This window comes from Heterodontus francisci, chromosome 8, assembly GCF_036365525.1.
Source record: "Heterodontus francisci isolate sHetFra1 chromosome 8, sHetFra1.hap1, whole genome shotgun sequence".
Lineage (NCBI taxonomy): Eukaryota > Metazoa > Chordata > Chondrichthyes > Heterodontiformes > Heterodontidae > Heterodontus > Heterodontus francisci.
Genome location: NC_090378.1, coordinates 72,661,201 through 72,677,472, shown reverse-complemented (window position 1 = coordinate 72,677,472; position 16,272 = coordinate 72,661,201). Strand labels below are relative to the sequence as shown.

Below are 16,272 nucleotides of genomic sequence, written 5' to 3'. Positions count from 1 at the left end.
CTTATCGGGGGCGGATAGGATGAAGGGCAAATAAAGTACTAGAGTATTACAGCTATACAGATTGGTGGGAGTCAAGGAGTTGGAAGCCCAATAAATCTTCGCATACCATCTTGACCTTCAATTTTTACACCACTTGGACTCAGTCAATTGAAAGGCCTTTAGTCTATCCATCGTACAACATGCCGTGATGTCATTTTACGGAAACAACTGTATCCAGACTAAGGGATTGTGGAAAAGTTTATAATAGCTCACCTGAAAAAATACAAGTTCTGCAGACCAGTTTAGTTGTCCAGCTATTGCAGGGGCTGCTGCTGAATTGACTTATTGTTGGCAAGCACTTTATGGCTTTGATTTCATTTTTACATAAAAGATTGATCTGTTAAGCTACAGAATGTGGAATTTTCACTAGTTGCAAAATCAGTTGTTAATGTCACTTTTCAGGTAATGGCATTTTCCTTAGGCCTGTTGGCTGCAAGGCAAGCGGACTGAGATCAAACCATGTTAAATGGGCGAGCTGCCTGTGGGGACGCAACAGGAGCCGACAGTTCATCCAAATAATATAAACAAGGCCCAATGCTCTTGTTCCAGCTGGCATCAGGCCTCCCAGTTGGGATGTGTGCTGTCAGCACCCCATTGGGTGAAAACAGGCCATAACCTATTTCTAGGATATTGATTACTTTCTGGACTGCAGTTCCATAGCAGAAGATAACTTGGCCAAATGGGTGTTATTTATGTGTGCCTGCAGTTTGAATGCAAGGTGAACCACAACCAATTCTGTCCTCAGTGTCGATGTGCACACACTTCCAACAGTGATTCTTTGATAAATTGAGAAGGGGAAAATCTTCGGCTTGCTAATTCTGAGACAATTTATGATATACCCTCTGCCATTCCAGCTGAGATTAGCCAGTTCAGCACAGACTGGGAATTGAACTGGGACCTTCCTCTTCTTGGCCCAGCTATTTAATTACCCAGCTGAGCCATCTGACGAGTGCTCATTTTGTATTTTCACTGAAATTAGTTGCAGCATTTTCTACACCATTAAAGCATCATTGAATGGTCCTATAACAGTGTTGTCCTGTGTCTGTGTTAAAGGCCTCTTGAACCTCACAATAAGTTACCCTTTCCTATGGCCTTGAATTTATCCACATGATAAACTTTTATTGCACTTTACTTAACATATGAAAAGTCTGCTAACTAAGCATGCTTAGCTGGGCAGGTAATAAATACTTTGAATATTTTCAAGGTGCAGGCTGCTTGGTCATTTAAAAAGTACACTGTTTTATGTTCATTGTAACGAATTGTCTATAAATGAAAGTAAGGCTAACAGCTGATTACTGATTCCAAGAACACAAATGTTAAAAGATTTTCAGTTTGAATATTCATAAACACCTTAAGATGTAAAAAAATGCTATTCTAAAAAATAAACTGAAGTTTCCTGATGGCTCAATGAGTAACTAAACTTCTTTATATATAAATGACCCCTCCAGATCAGCAGTGTCTAGATTCCTAAATTAGCTGGTATCTGTCAGAGTGCTGGTTTTGGCCCCTGTTGAGAGAGAAAAAGTTAGCCAGGGCTGCTGCTCCTGATCATTATCCAGTCACCCTAGCTGGAAACTGTGTGTTTAGGCATCAGGTGGGGGTAGAATCAGGGTTGGGCGTGGTGCCCTCTGCATAACCTGCCAACTGTCTAAGAATAGGCATAACACTTACCTGTTTGGATTGATATCAGATGAAATCCAATGCTCCTGGAATTATACTTCAGTATAAGTCAGCATCTTCAGGAAAGTAGAAGAGAAAATTGAGAGGGGGAGTTTCGTTTTACTACACTTTAATTTATTTTGCAACCTATTGTCGTCTCAGGCAGTGTACCAACAGTGGGTGAGGGGGTGGAATTTTGACCAAGTTCCAGATATCCACTAGAACCACTGGTTGAAATTGCATTAGAGCAACTGACACTTTATAGCAGGAGTCACTTTTCCATTAGCAATCAGAAGCAGGACATGTATTGTGTTCAAGTACCACCCGAATTCATGTTGGCTAGCTCAGCACTGAGGGACTGTGCTAATGGTATTTCCCTCCTGTCCGGAAGAGTCTGGCCTGTTGGTTCTTTCCTGGCTGAGATAGTCTTCAAAGGTGTAATTTGACTGTGCAATAGTGTAAGATGGGCAATAGTGAATCAACAGCCCATTTTACATCTCCTGATTTTTACTTCCATTGAAGGCAATGGGAATAAAAATTAGGAGAGATGTGAAATGGGCTGCCAATTCATTATTGCCTGCTTTACACTATTGCACAGTCAATATTACCCCAATGCTTGTGTTCTACTTCACCGGCTGAAAAATATTATTTTCAAGTTAGGTGGTGCCACAGATTGGTTGGAGGATGGAAGAGAACACCGTCTTTCACCATTTTCCTGATTTAGAAAAGCTGTCTTTGGTATATTTGGCATGACTTGGAAAGTGCAGATCCTATCCTCACACTTTCACTTTTTTTTTGAATAGGGGATCTTGAGTCTGGAGTTCTGCGTTGGAATTATTGGTGGGAAGCCAAAACAGTCTTTTTACTTTGTGGGATTTCAAGGTTTGTGCATTTTAATTCATGTTGAATTTTCCTGTAAATACTCAGCAATGTAATTGTCGATTTTTCCCTTCTAGTCTTTGTGTTGAGACAGAATTTTTGAATTGTGTAATATTAGGATGCTGTCAGTGATAGGAGTAAGTTTAGATGAGGTTATTGCATAAAATTTCTATTATTTTAACATTAAAGTGTTTTTGCTTATGTACTATTTTCCCAACAGAGTATGGGTTATAATACACTAAATAAACACAGTGACAACATTGAGACAATTTACCTTATTAGTTTGTTTTTGTTTCAGTACTATGAACTGGAGAGTGCTAGCTTTTGTCTCGGAGGAATAAGAGGTAGAATGTCCAAATGTAATTTCTGACAATGATATCATGCAAAAGTGAGAACTTTTTGTAATATATTTTGATGTGACTTGTACTATATTTCTAAACAGATAAAAATTTAGCAAAATGCTCTTCAATAATTTTGCACAGTGCCTCTAAGAAGTTTATAAAATAACTTTAAATATAAAATTATAACAATGTATCAAGGCTGTAGAGCAAATAACTTTTACGGATGAAATACAACCGAAAAAAGACCAAACTTAATTCCCAATAGGCTGTAAATGAGTTTATTCATCAGTATTCTCTTCCTTTGGAGCCCACTGACAACTATACTTTTAAAATAGTAGTATCTTCCTGTTTAGGATTGAGAAATGTGTTATATATTTATTGGTGCTCTCCTTTCTTTGGCCTCCTTATCTCGAGAGACAATGGGTAAGCGCCTGGAGGTGGTCAGTGGTGTGTGGAGCAGCGCCTGGAGTGGCTATAAAGGCCAATTCTAGAGTGACAGGCTCTTCCACAGGTGCTGCAGAAAAATTTGTTTGTCGGGGCTGTTACACAGTTGGCTCTCCCCTTGCGCTTCTGTCTTTTTTCCTGTCAACTGCTAAGTCTCTTCGACTCGCCACACTTTAGCCCCGCCTTTATGGCTGCCCGCCAGTTCTGGCGAACGCTGGCAACTGACTCCCACGACTTGTGATCAATGTCACAGGACTTCAAGTCGCGTTTGCAGACGTCTTTAAAGTGGAGACATGGACGGCCGGTGGGTCTGATACCAGTGGCGAGCTCGCTGTACAATGTGTCTTTGGGGATCCTGCCGTCTTCCATGCGGCTCACATGGCCAAGCCATCTCAAGCGCCGCTGACTCAGTAGTGTGTATAAGCTGGGGATGTTGGCCGCCTCGAGGATTTCTGTTTTGGAGATACGGTCCTGCCACCTGATGCCAAGTATTCTCTGGAGGCAGCGAAGATGGAATGAATTGAGACGTCGCTCTTGGCTGACATACGTTGTCCAGGCCTCGCTACCATAGAGCAAGGTACTGAGGACACAGGCTTGATACATTCGGACTTTTGTGTTCCGTGTCAGTGCGCCATTTTCCCACACTCTCTTGGCCAGTCTGGACATAGCAGTGCTCTCCACGATCATGTTAATGCTATAATTTTTGTCATGAATTATTTGAAAACTGGCTTTTGAATCAACTGGCAATATTTTTCCATGTTGATCACATCTCCAAAATGTATGGTGGGAACATAAAGGCAGAAAAGGAAGAAATAAATGACTTTAAATGATTAAAAAGATGAAAGGTTAACAAATATATTAGTTAGGAATAAAGTGAAATTAAGTTTTTATAAAATATGGAAGTGTAAATAGTAGGAAAAAAGGTTGATGGGGTGCATACAGATAAAGGGTATATATTGTTTTAATATTGAATCTTTTTAGAGTTAATTTTAGGACACTTTTGGTATTAATATTTCATACTATAGCCATGTTTGGCCTGCGAGCGCTGGCAATCTAGCTCATGGATCTCAAGCAACTCACTTGTATTTGTCTTTATATTTCTTATTCCCTGGTTTGTCCTGTTTGAACTTTGTAGGTTTGTACTGAGTTGTTTCTAGTGATGTTGTCTCATTTATGGGTAAATCTAAATCACGACACCAAGATTTGTTAGTCACAGGAGCCTGAGATATGCACAGGTTAATGGAACATACATATAAACTTTATGTGGCTCCATGTATGAACCTAAATTACCCTCAAAGATAAATACCTTGGACACTCCTGCTCTAATGGCTTTCCCAATGGCTTAACATGTTTATTCAGTCAGTAACTGAGCCACACAGACCAGGAATAATCCTGGTCTGATCCCTGGGCTGCATAATATTAGCTAGAACAGGGATGCTGAAATTGGCTTCAGTGCTCCTGGATTAAGGAGGAGAAAATCATTCAGACTACTGATTAAAGCTGCCCCTGCTGTAAGTAGGAATATCTAGACATTGCCTGAAGGGAGGATATAGCTTGCCTGTGTTTTCCCTGTAATGAAATAGCTTGCTGATTCTCACTGTCATTACACATGAATAATACCTATTTAGGTGAGGCACCAAAGGGTACCAACATCTCGGGAATTCCCAGCAAGGACTCGAGAACTTCAAGAAAGGATGACCGAGAAATGCGGGAAAAATATTTTTTAAAAATTACAGCAGTAAAACAACTTTTGACATTAAGAAGCTGCATTACTGTAATATTAGTGCTTGATTCAGTATTACAATGCATGAGCTGAAAATGTAAGGCTTAGGGAGATATAGATTCCCTGCCAGAATATGAAGGAAAAAGTAGTCATTATGATATTGGATTAGCAACCTGACTGTTGTGAGTTCAAACCCACCATGGCAAATTGTGAAATTGAATTCAATAAATGTGACAATTTGTGGGCTTGCAGCAGGAAAAATGGCCATCAAACCTGTAGATTGTAAAAATTCAACTGGTTCACTGATGTCTTATGGGAACCTGCTGGTCCTACCCAGTCTTGCCCACAACTGACTCCAGTCTCTAAATATGTGGTTGATTCTTAATGCTGTCTGAAGTGACCTAGCAAGACACTCAGTCTTAAGCAATCACTATATAGAACACAATCATAAGAGAAACATTGAATGTACCTGTTGGCAATGATGTAGGCATCAGATCAGGACAAGACTCCGTAAAGTCCTCTTCACTAACCAATGGTGCCTATGTTGGGAGAGTCTTCTGGTCAAGAAATTGGCTGTCATACTCAATAATATCTATCAGCAAACACCCAAACTCCACTATCACCATTCCTGGGTATATCCTGTTTTATCAAGTGGGATAGATCCATCAGAGGTGGTGGCATTGTGGTATACAGTTGGGTAGGCTTATTCCTGGGTCGGAAAACATGACCCCGAGCTTCCGGTCGCTTGCCATTTCAACACATCCCCTTGTTCTCATGCCCACACCTTTGTCCTGGGCCTGCTGCAGTGTTCCAGTGAATATCAACACAAGCTCGAGGAACAGCACCTCATTTTCCCATAAGGCACGCTACAGTCTACCAGATTGAACATTGAGTTCAATAATTTTAGAGCATGACTGGCCCATTTTTATTTTTATTAGATTTTATTTTGTTCCTTTTTCTGTTTTTTTTACCATGTGCCTGCCTACTGTTTTTTCATGTTAGTGCTTTTGGCTGGGCTGATCATTATTCTGTCATTAACACTCCCTGTGCACTAATGCTTTGTCTTTCACCACATCATCAGCACACTCTCTTTTGCCTTTGCCCCATGACCTCCTTGTCAGTTAATCTCTCTGGCCCTCTGTCCTATCACATACCTTCCTTTTGTTCTTTCCCCCCCCCCCCCCCCCCCCCCACCACTGCTTTATTTGCTTAAAACCTATTGCATTTCTAACCTTTGCCAGTTCTGATGAAAGATCACTGACCTGAAATGTTAACTGTGCTTCTCTCTCCACAGATGCTGCCAGTCCTGCTTAGTATTTCCAGCAGTTTCTGTTTTTATTGCATCCTAGTGAATCTGCACTGTACTGTCTGTATTGCCTCAAATCCTTCCTTTTGCATGAAACCTAAAACTGCACTCAGTACTCCAACTGTGGTCTTATTGTTTTATATAAATTCACTATTAGATTTCAATTTTTATTACATAGTATTCCATTAGCTTTTACAGCCTATCCACTTGAGATGCTGCTTTTAATATCTTGTGAACCTGACCGCACCCCCCCTCCCTCCTCCCCCCCCCCCAAATAGTTCTGAACAAAAATGTTTCAGTTCAGATTTACTGACATTTAATTTCATCTGCCACTTCTTTGCCCATTCAACCATCTTATCATTGGAGCTTCCTTTGCTGCTCAATATTATTTACTATGCCTCCAATTTTATTTTCTACAAAGCTGGACATCAGTACAGGCGCACCTCTAAACTGAGATGCTTGGACAGCTTACGAGAGTGACTAACATCACTATACCTGAGAGAATATCTAAAGCAAGATCCTAAACTTGTAACATGCTGACTGTTGCCTCCAATGCTTTTTGTGAGTCACTATTCTCTACATGTTAGCCAGCTGAGACAGATCCTGTTCTTTCTTGACACCCCTGCAGGCAGCCTTTTCACCATGAGACACTGGATAGTGGCTGATTTCCTTTCTCTTCCATAGCATAGAGAGCATTGAGATCAGTTGCCTGGAGGTCAAACTTGGGCTCAGCTATACACAGTTCCTTTCTGACTTTTTTTTTAAAAGCAATTTTTGGAAAGTTTTAAATAAGATTGAAATTGCTATGTAAACATTTTGCTTGGACAGCGCAGTTTAACAATTCAGGATGCAATCTTATCTGAAAACAGGCTTCAGATAACAAACTGTTTTGGCAAAATGATGTGCTGGGCATTATTTTATTCATTATACATACTGTAGAGATGAGATTGGAATAAGCTGTTTGATTAGGTATTTTTAAAATTCTTATCTTCTTCTGTTTTGTCTTTCAAGATGACAGTTTGATTTACATGGATCCTCATTACTGCCAATCATTTGTGGATGTCAGCACAAAGGATTTCCCACTTGAGGTGAAGTTTTGTATCTGGTGTAAAATGCTGACTTTATTTTTCTCATTTTTGATGTGAATTAAAATGGTTTTGTTTTGTGCCAACATACACTTTATTCCTAATATAAACACAATTCCATCTTAGTTGAAATTACTTGCCAGTAATGTAGAAGTTGGAGTAGTTTTTGAGCTTTTGCATTTTCCATTAATTTTTTTTGTCAACTTGGTGAGGAATGTTCTTGATGGTATGATGGAGGAATGGAACATATTTCAATTTCAGGTACTTCCACATCGGATTTAGCACAAGTTAGATGCAGATTTCAACTTCCTGTATAAGCCCTGACTTTACAACAGCATCCCTACTCCATCGGTGTGATATTTCCATTTAACATTGTAGCCATTCTGTGTCCTTTCTGAATGAGATTACATGCAGTTCAATACTGTGGGCGTACACCATCCAGGAGTTGGTTTGAGACTGGCTGAGACTGAATTCATGTAGGATTTTTACAGTGAGAAGAATGAAATGAAGCTTTCATCCCATCTGGCTGGTTGGGCCGGAATTTAAACCCCAAAAGTGTCCAGCTTACTGCACTCTATCCTTTGCTTTTTCATTAATAGCACTGCTCTACATAAATTTATTTACATAGTGTTGTACAGTGAGTTGATGGTGGAGTGGATGTTGTAACATGTAGTGAGTTTTCTTTTGAAAAATTCATGTTAAGGAAAGAAAGTTGGTGTTACATACATTGTTATTGGACAATCTATATTAGTCTTGATGTGCCTTGGGATGGTTTATTACGTTAAAGGTGCAATATAAATAACGTTGGTGTTCATGAATCAGTGGAACTGGCAGAACTTTTGCTGATAGACTAATTCTGCTATTTTGTACTTTCAGTCTTATCACTGTCCTTCTCCGAAAAAAATGTCCTTTAGTAAAATGGATCCTAGCTGCACGATAGGGTTTTACTCGCACAATGAATATGATTTTGAAAAAATAATTGATGAGGTATCAAAGGTGAGTGGTGAGAATTGTTGATGGAATAAGCTGGGAGGGTCCACTGAATTCAGTGTTCCTCCATTGTTTCTCTGGAAATATGTAAAAACTGTTATTAGACTTGAAGTAAAGAACTCCCCTGGTAGCTTAATGGAAAAACGCAGACATGGGGCTGGATTTTGTTGATCTCCCGGTGTCAGGCTCCATGCTGCAGTGGGTGGGGGGGGTGCGGGAGATCGGAATGGCAGGGGCCCGATTTTTCTGGCGGTGGGGAAGCTCCGTGGTGGCACATCCGTCGCTCGGTAGCGGGACTCAGATTTGAATATCAAAATCACCTGTTTAAATACATTTAAATGGAAGCCGGAGCGATCTTACCGGCAGTTCCGGATCTTCTGAGCGACGTGCAACACTCCCGCACCTTCACTTTCCTGTCCAGGGAAAGCTGGTGCGACCTAGATAGAGAAGGGGGGGATCTCTGCATTTGTAGTGAAGTGGGGGGGTGGGGGAAGAGGCCAACTCTGCATTGTCAGTGGGGTGGGGGGGGGGGGGGGGAGGAGGGTTGACCTCTGCAAATAAGGTCTGTTGGGGTGAAAAGGGACAATTCTGCACTTAGTGCATTTGGGATGAAAAAGGGGTAATCTGGGCCTTTCTGCTGTAGTGGGGGGGAAAATAAAATCCAGCCCATGGTGTGGAATTCAGCCATACAGACCTGAAAAGTCTCAGGTTCAGTGGAATTAATTTCTCTCATCGGGGGCAAGGGCACTGGTCTGGGTCATTTACAATGAGCTTGGATGTACCTGTGCTCGGGAGTAGAAGAATAAATCCAGAATTTCCACGTCGATGCTGCAGAATAGTACATTTTCCATTCCAGGCATTTAGTGCCAGCATTAAGCAGCTCTAGGTCAAGTGTAATATGGTTATATGCAGAGTAAAGCTCTCTGTACTTTGCCCCAATCTCAGAAAAATATAAACTACTGCAGTCGGGTGACAATTTGTTCCTTTCAGTAGCCAATCTTTGGCTTCTCTGAGTGATGCTGTTAATTGAGTGCCAGTTATGTTCTGTGGGCCTGTATCCATCAGATTAATATTGTTCAAACACATTTTACTTAGGAATTTTGTAGCCATCAGGCTGAGGAAAGCTTCATTTCTCAGTCTAGTGTAGGACCCGAGTTTGAATCTGTAAGAAAAAAGACAATGTGCTACCCACTACTACTTTTTCACACATTTGTCTCTCAGTTTTATTGTGCTTTAATCAAATTAACAAATTTCAGAAACCAAAGTTGAGCTAACTGTACACGTAAACAGCTGCTGTTGACACATTTTTTGAGTGGTGGAGGAGGGGTAAGGAGAACAGGGCAATTCATAGGTATATACTTGCCAAGTGCATTACATTTATTTGCAGATTAGTACTGGCAGTGTATTGAGAAGACATTGGCAAATTATCCTCTCAGAAACTGGAGGTAAAAGGTGATGAGTTGAGATAACCTCATGGTTGTATTTCAATTTCGTAAGAACATAAGAATTCTTAGAAAAAGATCATGAGGTCAACAAGCCTGCTCTTTTTGATTGGCCTTATCACCTTCTCACCATGCTCCCTAGTCTTTCCCTCTCTAGAAACTTATATAATTGCTTCTTGAAAGCATTTATATTATTCGCTTCAAGAGACTTCTCTGATTTATTCTACATCTCTATTGCCTTTTCGGTGAAAAAGTTCTGCCTCATTTCCCTTTTTCATAACCTACCCATTCTTAACTTGTATCCCCTGGTATTTGAATCCTTAAACACAGTGAGCAATTTGACTGGGCAACTTCGTCAATTCCCTTCATAATCTTAAACTTTAATTAGCTCACTTCCTCAAGTTCAATTATTTTTGGATCCTATAGTCATTATTGTTGCTCTTCTCTCCAACTTATCAGTGCTCTTTTGAAGGCATTATATTGAAAACTGCATGCAATATTCCAAAACGCATCCCTGTGAATGAGTAGTCTAGGGTTGAATTAACCATTTTTATTAACGCTGTTCATTTGGCCTTGCAGCATTTTCCAAAAAGCTGTCCAATATTGTCACCAGCAGGTGGCAATATTGAAAGTAAAATAAATTGATGCTTAGCAAATCACCTACATTAGCACTCTGACTTAAATGAAGCTTTTCACTGTGTGCAGTTCTGATAAATTATTTCATTTATGCCACAAATTAAAGTTAGTTTGAATTGGAAAAAAATGATTCTATTAATGAGTGTGAAAATGTGCTTAACTGTACAGAAATTTAATTTATCTTGAAGTTCCTATTCTGCATAAAAATTAAAATTAGCAATTTTAAATGTAAAAACTATTGATTTAACAGCTATAAACCTATCTGTAGTTCAAATATGGTCAGAATATTAGCGAACTGTTGCTCAGGTGCTTTTTGTAATGTATCCTGCATAATTCTTTACATGCTTTCCTGCCTTTTGTTTTTCTAACAAATCATTCAGTACAAATCAGTCACAAACTTTTAATATGAAAAGTAGCAACACTGCCTTTACAGCCTGCCCTATATTTCAATGAAGAGCAATATTTGGCGGGGTCCAAAATCGCTGTTTGAGCCTATCCTGTGGGTTTCCTGCCTGGTGAATTAAGTTAAAATTACACCCAATCTCCCTTTCAAAACTGGTTGTCAAGCCCTCCTTAAAAAGCCAACTTGGCTCATTTATTCACTCCAATTATTGCCTCATCTTTAACTTCCCTTTCATCTCTAAGATCCTTGAATGCATCATTGCCTCCTTTTCTATCCATCTCTTAACTTGAGAAAACATTTTATTCAGTGTCAGATATTGCTAGTACTTGGCAGGATTTGGAGTTCCTTTTCATAATTTAGCACTGATTTGATACATTTTCACTGTCCACAGTTTTTTACTCCAGTTATACTGCAGATTAGAGAGAATCTAACCATCTCCCCATAACATTCAATGGCATTATAATCGCTGCCCCCCACCCCACCAACTATCAACATCCTGGGGGTTACCATTGACCAGAAACTGAACTGGAGTAGTCATATAAATACCGTGGCTACAACAGCAGGTCAGAGGCTAGGAATCCTGTGGCAAGTAACTCACCTCCTGACTCCCCAAAGCCTGTCCACCTTCCACAAGGCCCAAGTCAGGAATGTGATGGAATACTCTCCACTTGCCTGAATGGGTGCAGCTCCAACAACACTCAAGAAGCTAGACACCATCCAGGACAAAGCAGCCCGCTTGATTGGCACCCCAAACACAAACATTCATTGCCTCCACCACCGACCACAGTGGCAGCAGTGTGTACCATCTACAAGATGCATTGCAGCAATGCACCAAGGCTCCTTAGACAGCACCTGCCAAACCTGTGACCTCTATTACCTAGAAGGACAAGGGCAGCAGATGCATGGGAACATCACCAACTGCAAGTTCTCCTCCAAGCTACACACCATCCTGATTTGGAACTGTATCAACGTTCCTTCACTGTCGCTGGGTCAAAATCCTGGCACTCCCTTCCTGACAACACTGTGGGTGTACCTACCCCACATGGACTGCAGTGGTTCAAGAAGGCAGCTCACCACCACCTTCTCAAGGGCAATTATGGATGGGCAATAAATGCTGTCCTAGCCAGCGACGTCCACATCTTATGAATGAATAAAAAAAGGATTTAGTGTCACCATTGTGATATTTACAATATACCAAGACCAAATGTGCAACATAACACTGAAAATAAATAGGCAGATAGCCTAAAAAAGGCGCTGTTACACAGTTAGTGCAGTACATCACTGTACACAGACTAATTGTTTAATAATTGAAATTTAAAAACAACTCAGGCGGCCTTTAAATATATAACGTCAAAAGGAGTGGAAACTGCTCTGAGCCGCCTTCAATTATTTGTAGTTTCATCAGAGATCAATGTGCAATATTGTGCATACAAATACATGTTTATGAAGTTCTATCTTCCGTCAATCAACAGTGTGGTGAAACCCAACTATGTGCTTGCAGCATTGTTAAAATGTAACCATTGGCTCCCCCAGCGGTTCAGTTGCTGGTCATACACCCTGGTGTGATATTGAGCTATACAGACCAGGAAGATCCCAGGTTTGGTCACTGGTCTATACTGTATTGAGTAATTTTAGCTGGTCCAGTGGTAGGGTGTCACAATTGACCTTTTTTGCATAAAAGGAAATATTATCCAGGCTTCCTGCTCTGAATCAGAAAGGTGCATACCTGTAGACATCGGGAGCGGGGTGGCCATAGAATTGGGAGGGAAGGTAGGGGGGGTGGGGGGCGGCTGCGGCGGTGTGCCGGTCGCCTTCCCAGCTCCCCCTCCCCCCATTTAATTGAGGGAGTCGAGGAGAGGCCAATTGAGGCCCTTAGGTGACCAATTAATAGCCACTTAAGGGCTCCACCCGTCGCTGGTGGTATTTAACCAGCAGCAGGGGCCCATCCGCCACGTAGGGAGGCTGCCAGTAAAACCAGGCGGCCTCCCTGTGGACTCCAGTTTGATGAAGAGTCACTGACCTGAATGTTAACTCTGATTCTCTCTCCACAGATGCTGCCAGACCTGCTGAGTGTTTCCAGCATTTCTCGTTTTTTATCTCCCTGTGGCCTCGTCGGATGTGGGGGTGGGGAAGAAGCTCCTTTTTGGGCAATCAGTGGCCCACAGAAAATCCCTGGTGGCAAAGGCCACCCTGGTACCGACACCCACCTCGCCCTCTCGCCGGGGCTACCTGACTGGCCCTGACAAGCCTGCCCCACTTACCGGCTCTCCAAGCTCCATGGCTGCTCCTGGTCCCCGGCTGCTCCTGGTCCCCGGCCTGCTGCAGTACCAGCAATGGCCACCACTCCCAATAGCTCTGCTGGGACTGTTGAGCTGCTGGCCCTCTGATTGGCCAGAAGCTCTTGGAGGCGGGATCCCTGTCCCTAAAGAGACAGGAACCCCAGTGCCGGGCAGTTGTCTGCTTGAGCACTGGTAAATGCAGCCAAGGGCCCCCCCAAATGGCTGAAGCGGGGTTGCCCTTGCCTTTCTGGCCTGGCGTCGGGATCACCGCTGGCTGCATAAAATCCAGCCCTGGGTGCGCAAAGAACCAGGATTGGTTACTATATCCTGCTGATACTCCCTACCTAGGATCATGCATGAACAATGACAGTTTTGGTAGCAAAATTGGAGCACAGCCAACTTGGAGTGGGAGTGGATTGAAACTGAATATCAAACTCAAAAGTAAAACATTAATTTTCTTTTTTATAAAAATTCTGAAAGGTGTTTTATTTCTATTTAAATTTTAGGTTCTGAATTCGCTGTCTTCCAAGGAGAAATATCCGCTATTTACTTTTTCAAAGGGACATGCTAGAGATTATGATATTGATAAACTTTGCACGCCAAAAACTGATTCAGCTGTACAGCACTCAGAGACTCAAAGGAGGAAAGCAGAAAGATTGAGTAATGAAGAGTTTGTCTTGCTATAACGGAATTTCACGGTAAATGCGATGGGGCTGCCCTGTCAGTACTGGCATCTGCTGCTGGTATCTATTAATACTGATGTATAAAGAATCTGTAATTTTAATGCTTGATGCTGTTGATTTAAAAATACTTTGCAAAGGTACAAAGTAGATATTTTACGGTGTATAAAAAAGGTAATCTTCCCTGAAATGGGAGATAGTTTCTGACTATGTATAACAATGAAAATTAAAAAATTTTAAATTGACTATAAATAAAATTATGTAAATATTAGGACTTTTCACATCTGAACATTTTTTTTCTACCATTTCCTTCATATATCTTTTTTTACTCTGGGTTTCCAAGCTAAATCACAGCCACTTGAGACCAGAGGAAAGATTGGTCAGCAGACCATCATGATGGGACTGAATTGAGCACCAACCAAAAGGTTTTTCTGCCATCCTATGTCACCCTTAACATAAATTCCACACCCCTATCTGTGGCCAGCCCCTTGACTTTTCTATCTCATTGTGGCCTCTCTGCATCTGAGATCTCGATTGCTAATAAGGTGACCTGTGACCACTTCCTCATCTTCCTTACCATCCATATTCCTTGCACTGGCTCCCTGTCTCCAATTTAAGATCTTTGTTCTCACTTCTGTTCGAGTTTTTGGGTTGATGACAGTAGGGCAATCTAGTGTCTCTTCATGGGTGGATTAATAGGTGCAATCCCTTGCATCCTTATTGGTGAATTATAAGAGGCATACAGAATTTGTCAATGGCAGCTATGCTTAACTTGAAAGAAAAACAAAACATTTAGAAACAACATAATTGAGTGATGTGATTGGTTGTTGATCACAGGCTTTACTTGCATGTTCAGTTCATGGTTTTTGATTAGTTTGCATTTAGTTAATGGGGATAATTGAGCAAATCATAATTTTTTTTGTCCAATGCATGTGACACTTTTGAGAGATACAATCTCGCCACTGCAAATTATATGCAAAAATTTTAATTATATCTATATCCTGTTGGCATAGGTCTACAGAACATTTAGAAAATATATCTCCTCTCTTAAAAGGTGATTCATGTGTAAGCCTAGCCAGGTTATTTGACCCTGGGGGAAATGTTCTTCAGGCATAAGCTCAATCTTAACCTTACTTAATATACATTCCCATCTTTCAGCAGGAACCATTGGATAGCAGTTAGGCATAGGAGCCCAGGTAGGTTTTCCTCCTTTCTTTCCCAGGGAGGTGAGGCCAGCTATGGCATTCCCCTTGCTGTGCTTGATGAAATCGACAATATCAACTCGGATTAGGAACTGAACATTGGATCTATTATGAATTCCAAAGAATTTCAACCATATACGTTTTCAGAGATGATATCACATTTTCGGAGCTGAATTTTATTTTGGCAGCAGGGATCCTGGCAACAGGGCTGGAAAGTCGGGTGAGAGTGACTCTGCCTTGGCCATTTATCAGACCCCTGGCCGAATTCAATGGCAGGCAGGCAATTAACTGCCCGTCGTCGGAACTGACATCCCCTTTAAGAGGGGTGATCCACCCCCAAGAGCTGCTGGCCAATCAGAGGGATTGCAGTTCTAGTAGCACCATGGGGAGCAGTGGTCACTGCTGGGACTGTACCCGGCCCAGAACAATAACACGGACACCGCCCTGGGACCAAGATAAGTGGTGTTGAGGTTACTGGGGCCAGTCAGGTGAGGGCGAAGAGGTCTTGTCACAGGGGCCATGGATTGCCCCTAGAGGGACCCCCAGCCGCTAGGAGGCCACCAGGTCTTACCTGGCAGTGTCTCCATGCAGTAGCAGGCCCCTCTGGCGTTAGTTAAATGGGAGAAGACGCAGGAAGCTGCCGTTAAGTGGCCCTCAGTTGACCACAAGTGTCTCAGTTGGCTTCAGGCAGGGGGGCTTTCCTGCACCTTCCCTGTCGCAGACAAAATGGCATGGTGGCCACACCAATCAACGCCTCCCCATGCCATTTTGTCTGTCCACCGGCCTCCCATCTCATTTCCAAGGGCCGGATAAAATTCAGCCCTCGGTGTGGGAACAATTTTGATAGATAATCTCTTTCAAGTGCTTAAAAAGTACCAAGACATTTGTCAAAAGGACACTGAAGCAATTTACAGTAAATTGTTATGAAAGACTTATGTGTGTCTGATTATATTTTGTTTTGGGGAAGGAGCGGCAATTATTTTTGTGCTTATCAAGTCAATGTTGGAAATGGAGCAATGTCCATTTCAGGTACCCAGTGCAGTCATCAAATGCTCTCAGGTAATTTACTGTATAGTTTAGATGTAAAGTTACCTCTACATGGACTTACCATGCACTCCTAAGTGAGATTAGATGCTCTAAACTGCCCCATTAAGCACTTTCAGG

At 41.7% G+C, this 16,272-nt stretch overlaps 1 protein-coding gene across 3 annotated transcripts in view; it reads left to right on the top strand.

Annotated features, from left to right (window-relative positions):
- atg4c (autophagy related 4C, cysteine peptidase) overlaps positions 1 to 14,165 on the top strand; it is a 60,551-nt gene extending 46,386 nt beyond the window's left edge. For 2 of the 3 annotated variants that reach the window (XM_068037330.1, XM_068037331.1), the window contains exons 8-11: positions 2,502 to 2,580; positions 7,403 to 7,479; positions 8,353 to 8,472; positions 13,733 to 14,164. In XM_068037330.1, coding sequence (XP_067893431.1) covers positions 2,502 to 2,580; positions 7,403 to 7,479; positions 8,353 to 8,472; positions 13,733 to 13,912 — 456 coding nt within the window. In that variant the 3' untranslated portion in view covers positions 13,913 to 14,164. Of the gene's footprint in view, positions 1 to 2,501; positions 2,581 to 7,402; positions 7,480 to 8,352; positions 8,473 to 13,732 lie in introns of all 3 variants that reach the window. The other variant, XM_068037332.1, reaches the window with a different exon arrangement.
- The last annotated feature ends 2,107 nt before the right edge of the window (positions 14,166 to 16,272 follow it).